At 46.5% G+C, this 8,029-nt stretch overlaps 1 protein-coding gene across 1 annotated transcript in view; it reads right to left on the bottom strand.

The window, feature by feature from the left end:
• Positions 1 to 370: 370 nt before the first annotated feature.
• Positions 371 to 8,029, bottom strand: part of LOC106817170 (putative fatty acyl-CoA reductase CG5065) — an 18,628-nt gene continuing 10,969 nt past the window's right edge. Inside the window, exons 5-7 of the mRNA XM_014821823.1 lie at positions 2,755 to 2,871; positions 1,842 to 2,017; positions 371 to 425 (exon numbers count right to left, since the gene is read on the bottom strand). Of these exons, the coding sequence (XP_014677309.1) occupies positions 371 to 425; positions 1,842 to 2,017; positions 2,755 to 2,871 (348 nt within the window). The remainder of the gene's footprint in view (positions 426 to 1,841; positions 2,018 to 2,754; positions 2,872 to 8,029) is intronic.

The following is an 8,029-nucleotide window of genomic DNA, read 5'->3' as shown; positions in this document are numbered from 1 at the left end:
AATGCCAAGTCTTGAGAGGAGGTAACCACAGTATAGTGGCATTAGACAAATATTCCATTATGGCCAGCTAAATGCCAAGTGTGAGAGAGTAACCACAGTTATAGTGAGCATTAGACAAGATATTGCTATGCAGCAAATGCCAAGTGTGAAGGAGGTAACCACAGGCATCAGTGGCATTTAGACAACGATATTGCCTATGGCAGCAAATGCAAGTGGGTGGCAGAGGGAGGTAACCACAGTATAGTGGGCATTAGACAAGATCATTGCCTATTGATCATTGATGCGTATATATTAGCCAAAGGCTCATGTGTGAGGCGAGTGTGGTTTTATACATATTTAGATTTCTATCTTTGGAAGCTTGCCGACACCATTAGCTGCATGACATTTTGTAGCTCCCACCACGTTTCAGCAGTATGGCCCCTATCCTGTAATCAGCAGAATTAAAATGCAATGGCCTTAAATTTGAACAGCCATTCTGTCCATTTTTTCTCCTCTTCTCTCTCTCTCGTCTCTCTCTCTCTCTCTCTCTCTCTCTCTCCCCTCTCTCTCTCTCTCTCTCTCTCTCTCTCTCTCTCTCTCTCTCTCTCTCTCTCTCTCTCTCTCTCTCTCTCTCTCTCTCTCTCTCTCTCTCTCTCTCTCTCTCTTTCTCTCTCTCTCTCTCTATCTAGCTCTCACGCTGGCCAACACATAATTGGCTAGTTACTGAGTGGAAAGTACAATCAAATTAAAGCACAGCAACAACCCCAACCTATTCCACAGTTGCTAAGCTCATCGGAGCAGCTAAAATGACAGGCCTTACCCGCCAAAAAATAATTGTGCTTTTTCAACTATCACATGTCATGACAGTTAAAACTGTACGACCGATGTAATGTATACGTTACAGCCAAAAAATTAACTGCCAATCATACGTGTGAATTCACATCAATTTATCCTTCAGTAACTTCACGGTAACTAAATATTTAAAACAGATAAGTTCACCATCCACTACCCATATTGACTTTATCTTATCGCGAGTTGATATTAAACGAGTGCCGACTTATTGTGTTTACACTTGCATAACTCTATTTACCGTCTATATATATGTATGTACAGCTGAGAACATGGCTGTCAACCGATTGCTGTGTTTACATACCGCGGCAATACAACCATTCGATATCGGGGACCGTTCAACAACGATGTCTATGAAACATAACTACTTTACGTTTGCATCGTGGATAAATAAAATGCAGACTTCCTTCCAGAGGATGGCCGATGCATTACTGGATCACTACTATAAACTGTAAGAACGAACTTATTACCTGCGCGACTCAAATCCTGGGGTTTGTTGTCAGAAACAAAATTACTCTCATCAGCAATCTTAACATTATTTAACTTTTTCTCGTAGACCGGACCTCAATACACTGCGTACGAGAAACTCGTAACTTCGTAACGATGTTTTTGTCAATTATCTACGAGAAAAAGTTCATGTTAAAACTAATGTTACGACATAATTTTGTTTCTGACAACAGTCTACGAGGAAAGGTTAATGTTAAGACAAATGTTAAGACTTAATTTTGACAAAACTTTCTACGAATCTGTCAAAATCGGGGCCGCACCGCAAGCGATCGAGTCAAGACAAAACAAATACCGCCAGAAAGGTCATAACCAGGGGGCGTGTTAACTCCGCACGCGCTCGCAAAGGGAGCGTGTTAACTCCGCACGCGCTCGCCAGGGGGCGTGTTAACTCCGCGCGTGCTTGCCAGGGGGGCGTGTTAACTCTGCGCGTGCTCGCTGCAGGGCGTGTTAACTCCGCGCACTCGCCAGGGGGCGTGTTAACTGCACGCACTCGCCAGGGGGCGCACCTGAGGTGGTCGTCGAAGCGGACGGTGGCGGCGGAGTGGAAGACGATGGAGACTTCGCGTTGCAGCGCCTCCTCGTCGCTCGCCGCCACGCCAAGGTTCGGTTCCGTGATGTCGCCGCTGATCGCCACCACCTTCTCCTCCACGCCGGGCGTGGCCTGCCTGACGCGGTCAAACAGCTGCCGTGTGAGGGGAAATAAAACGTTAACGTTTATGTTAATAAATGGTAATATAATTGCTGTGGTTATCGTCTATATGTTATATCTATTTCGTTTGTTATATCTATTTCGCATCTTCCCTTCCACACCGGACATGGCCTGCCTCACACGATCAAACAGCTGCCGTGTGAGGGGAAATTATACGAGAGAATGTTGTTAAAATCGGTTATCATCTATATCAGAACTTCTCCTCCACACCTGGGTTAGCCTGTCTCATGCAGTCAAAAAGCTGCCGCGTTTGAAGAGAGAATTAATGTTGTTACAATGGTCGTTAAAATATAATCAGTTACTATCTATGTTATATCTATATCAGGAGTAAGATAATATAAGATATATTATCTTACTCCTGTCTATATCATATGTTCTCCTCTAAAGTGGCTGTTAAAACATAATCGGTTTCTATCTATGTTATATCTATCTCTTGGTTATGTCTATATCATGTCTTCTCTTCTGTGCCGGGGTTAGCCTATCTCACGTGGTCATAAGCTGCATAGCAGAGGACAAAAAGATGAGAGGGGAAGAAGACGAAGGAATGTCATTGAAATGGTTGTTAAAACATAATCGGTTATTATTTCCATCATATCCATAATAATCGTATCCCTACAACGCTAAAACTAATTTTGTTTCTGAAGAACCCCCCCCCCCCCAGCCCCCTGGGTAATTAATTAACTCGACGTCGTTAGCGGCGGCCCGCATACCTTCTCGGCGAGAATCTGAGCGAGTCGCTGCTTTGCGTCCTTGCCATCCTTCGGTCGGATGAGGACATAGATGCGAGCGAGGCGCGGACATGCTCGCAGAAACTTCTCCACCAGAACCTACAGCGACGACGATTGAACGAGACACGGCGTCGTTAGTGAGTGTGCGCGTAAACGTTTAACGTTTAAAGCCGCACAATGCGCATCCAAACGCTAATTTCTCCGCAAATACTTCGTAGTCGCTGGCCATAAATGCATGACTAGCCTTATGGCAAAATAAGCTCTAGGTTCCTCCTGGCATGTTGTTCACTGGCGCGTCCCTGCCTCTTTCCACCCCCACAGCGTATTTCTGAAATACCTCCAATGTATGTTGAAATTCTTCCCCCGGATGCTTGTGATAAGGTTTCCCGCAATCTCCAGGCAACGTGCGAGCGTGCCCGCGCGTACCCGCCAGCGGTACGGCGGCCGAGCAGGCAAAGATAAAAAACATGTGGACGTCAACGTCACGCGGGCCACTTCGATGTTCAATGTTTGTTGAGAACAATTTAGCGGTGGCAGCCTGATTAGTCCGTGAATTTCGGCCCGGTCTTCTTAATGTTGGGGAAGCGCGCAGGCTCCAAATGGGAAGGAAGCTTAGAGTTTATTTTGTCATAAGGGGTAGTGTGATTATGGCGATGACCCCGAAGTCTTGGTGGCGCTAGTCTAGGGTACTGGAGAGACTGGGTAGGCGTTTGGCTGGGCATGGTGGTGGCGGCTCTTAACACGTGCAAATTACAAAATGAACTATCCGGCGCGTGACGGAACAGGTGCGTAACGTTAGTGAGGTGTGGCGCGGACAGGAAACGTTTAGCGTTTGGAGACACGGTGGGGCGAATGATCAAATAACACCTAGTGGCGGTGACCAGAGGCCCGGAATTTAACCGGCTCGATCGGCACACCGACGGCCAATTGCCGTCGCGTGCCCCTATCATTGGCCGTACTGCCCCTGAAAATCAACGGGCCGGGAACCCGACGGCAGTCACCTGCCTTGCCCTTGTTGTGTAATTGCCGGGTCGGTGGCCAGTTTAATCTACTGGCCTAGTTTCGGTTGTATCGAGATCAACTATAATACGCTGCCGCGGGGTGGCGTGCTGTAATGTTTGGGCAATGATGAGCTAACAAACCGATAGCGGGGCAGGAGGGAATAATAACGGGCAGTCGATACAATTATTTGCTCCTGATAGGGGGCCATGCTAAAAATGGGTTCTTGTTACTCGGTCACTTCCAATTAGCAGAGGTTGGGTACAGGGGTCGGTGGTTACGCATGTAAGCTTGCTAGCATGGGGCACTAATTGTTTTGATACATTTAAAAGGGCAAGAGCGGGATGTTGAATGGTACTACATCTTGTTGATGAGATTTTCCTTTATTTTACAGAAAGTGGCGCCTTGGTGGCCTTCTCACTTGAGAGGTTGCCGTGCTGGTGCCGGTTTTCTAATTTAGAGACAATGTCAAGGTGAACTAATTCTCTACATCTGGCCGGCTAACCAAAATGGCTGCGCCTTCTCGTCGAGCTTTAATGTCGAGCCTGTGACGGAACAATCGGGCGTCCGTATAGGTGAGTGTGCGCGTAAACGTTCTAACCGTTTAAATCACGTCGAATTGTGCCCAATACAAGCCTGAGCGTCAGTGCATGGGAACCATGGCAACACTTGTAACTGGCTCCATCGCTCCCATTAGATTTTACCTACATACTGCCCATGATATGTCGTCGGCACAGGTAGCGCCTTGGTGCGGTTCGCAGATTACCTAAATCGCGGAATAAAACGACCGGAAGGTGCGCTTTCCGAGGAAACCGTTGGAGCCGTGACAAGAAAGCTGCGATCGCGCGTAAGAACTCTCGGAATCGTTGGGCGTGGTCGGGCGGACAGGACGAGCCGGTTGATGGTCATCCTGCCATGCTCTATGCTGCATAAGAGAAGTGGATGCGACCGGGATACGCGAGTATGCCTAGAAAGATATAGGGCGCAAGCGTTAATTGTCCGAGGAGTTTTGCCCCAGGATAGTAAGACTTGTCCACAGTTTTGCACCGATCTGGCACCAGTCGCACATTTGCGAAAATGTGATTGTGGTCAGTGCTAGTAGTGCTATGAAACCGAGTTTCTGTGGCTGTGATAGTGAGGGCAAGTGCAACGCCATCAATTTTTTGATTGATTGATGTGGAATGGGCCGCGGTTAGTGTAGTGTGTAGTGAAGCGAACATACCACCTGTATCATACACGTTAAGCCCGGCGCACATGTGGCGCGCTTTGCCCTGGAACATTTTGCTGCCAAAAACTAATGTATCGGGAACCAGTTATGTTCCATGGAATGTTCGGACAATGGTGCGTGATAAAAAGTCCGCCGAAACATGTTGTTGCGCGAACAATGGGTTTTGCTGAAGATCGGGCCGGAAATGATTTGTTATATCTCGAACCATTGACTTCGTCGAACTGTTCGTCATGTGCGCTGGAATGTCGAACAATTCTATGGAACATTTGTTAAATGCCTATGCATGCCGATTGGCCACACGAGGCCCGCCCCGATCACGTGACTCTTTACAACACAGCTCTAACCCAGCGGGCCATGCGAGGGTTGTTCGGCTGCAAAGTTCGCATATGTGCGCTCAGCAATTGTTCACCGGGCAGCATCTGCACAGACAAAAAACAATTTAAACAATTGTTCGGACGAACATTTGTTCGGGAAAATGGTCGGCAATGTGCGCCAGGCTTTACCGGTACTCTGTCCACATTTGGCACATGTCGCACATTACGAAAATGAATTGGGGACAGCTCTTAGTCTTATATCCTTGAACCAATCGACTATGTGTTACCTAGCAGGGGCCTAGTTCCTAGTGTAAGCCGGCTCCCTTGCAACCGGCTCCCTTGTTCAAGTTGTTGCGGTCTGTGGATGTGGCCGATTTTAGAAAAAGCGAAGATAACATATTCCTATCGCGTGTCAAAGACAGAGGTTACTGACATATCGATCATAATTTACTGTCTCAGTGTCTGTGACGCTCGAAATTGGTAACCGATGACACACAACAAGGTAGTTTTTACCGATTTGTTAGGTTGAATCAAATTCGTCAGTGTTCAGCAAGGATTCGAGTACGGCAACACGGATATGGAACAGGATCTATTCTGGACGGACCACAGCAAACTATGCACAGACTAGCGCCAGACAGACAGCTAGACTAACGCCTAACGGATGCTGCGCGGTCTCTGCAAAATATTATCATCACGCCACGCCTTCTATCTTTGTCGTCCAATCAAAATTTTGCGTGATTGTTGAAACGTTTTTGACCAATCTAAAATATTTTTAAAGGAAAGGTGACTATCAGCTATGCTATCAGAAATGATTTAATCGGATTTCACTGATTTTCATGTAACTTCCGTCTATTTCCCGAGTGCAAGGCGGTGTTTTGTAACAGTTCCGTTACCCTTCTCTACTTCCACCTCTCTTTCACACGTTGTGTATCTTATTCGTTGAAACTCACTTGCTTTCCCCAGGGGCGGATCTAGGTTTTAACTAAGGGGTTTACCTGAGGTAATTGGCCTACACACCCCAGCGTGCCGAAGGCACGCCTTGCTAGGGAGGTCCGCAAAGCATTAAACCCGTAAAGCATTACACCCGTAAAGCATTACCCCCCCCCCCGGTAAATTTTGGAATCTAGATGTTTTCTCTTGCATTTTGGGGCATCTTTTTCCCGGCCCCCCCACTCAGTGTTATTTAGGGTACGCATATGCTCGTTCCCTCCCTTTGAAAGCACCCGGCCCCTATCTCAGGACTGCTCAAATTTCTGAACCCCCCTTTCGCGGGCTTTTTGCAGGTTTTTCCTGCTTTGGAGACCCCCCTAAATCCGGAACACTGCTCAATGTACCCCCTATCTCAGGTGAGCTCTTATTCCAACCGTAGTGACGTTAGTGTAGCGTGTGGAACTATCGAACCAGTCTACACTACGTAGTGTAGAGTTCAGTGATCGAAGGGAACTAGGGAGCAGCTATATATATCGGTTTACCATCATTATCATACACCTCATGCGTGACACTAGATCGTCAACGTAATGAAAGTGTCAATGACACTGTAGCTCACCTTGGGTGTGGTAGATGAGGGAGGGGGGATATATAAAGCAAGAGTACATATATATATATATTCGAGTTCTGCCGATGAAAAAGAAATGAATTTTTTTTTAGGGCATGTGAGAAAATCACCTTGGACATTTTCTCTAAAAATTAGAAAGGCACCAAGGCAAACTCTCAATTTGAGAGGGCACCAAGGACACTTTTGTAAAAATAAGGAAAACTCATAAACAAATATTTACATCAATATCGTTTGCCTTTTAATGTACAAACCAATATGCCCCCTATGTACAGCTTACATCGTTAACACCGACCCCTGTACCACTATGCTAATGGTAAGTACAGTAAAAGAAATTTTTTACATGCCGCTATCAGGAGACAAATAATTATCGATGCCGGTTATTATTCACCTCCTTGCGGACTGACTCGGTTTTTAGTCATCATTGCAACTACAGCGCACCGGCGACGTGTTTATTGTTGATTCGACTAAAACGAAACATATGGGCATGTAGCATTAAAGATGGCAACCCGACGGCAGAATTACACTAAAGGGAAGGCAAGGTGACTGCCGCTCGTCGGGTTGGAGTTTTCAGGGGCAGTACGGCAATTTGATAGTGGCACGACGGGCAATTGCCTCGTCGGGTGCGTCGGTTAATTCGAGCGCCCTGAGTCAACCAGAATAGTGTTATTTGAATTCGCACGTGTTAAACAGGTTAAAAGTTTACGAGCACACTCACTAACACGCATGTTCTAGTACGCGCCGTAGTTGCATTTGATTTGCACGTGTTAAAGGCCGCACAATGCCGCTATCCAACTGCTAATTTCTCATGTATAGATTAGCAAATACTTCGTGTCATGCATAATACACTACTATATGACAAAATAAGACTTCTAGTTCCTCCCATTTGACTGCGCGTTCCCAACAGAAAGGGTGCGTTGATAATCAGGTAATCAGGCCGCAACGGTAAATTGTTTCAAACAACATTACATCGAAGTGGTGACGTGACGTACATGTTTTTATCTATTGCTGCGCCCGTACCGCATGTACCGCGAGGCCGCTGCGTACGGTTTGCTCTTGGAGTTGGGAAACTGTACACAATCATCGAAGAATTTTAACAACATTGAGGGGTATTTTCAAATACTTTATTATAAGACAACGGCGTGAAATGGTGAGGAATAATCG

This window comes from Priapulus caudatus, unplaced genomic scaffold, assembly GCF_000485595.1.
Source record: "Priapulus caudatus unplaced genomic scaffold, Priapulus_caudatus-5.0.1 Scaffold1618, whole genome shotgun sequence".
NCBI classification, from domain to species: Eukaryota; Metazoa; Priapulida; class Priapulimorpha; order Priapulimorphida; family Priapulidae; genus Priapulus; species Priapulus caudatus.
The sequence above is the reverse complement of the archived record's forward strand: the minus strand, read 5'-3'. Positions and strand labels throughout refer to the sequence as shown.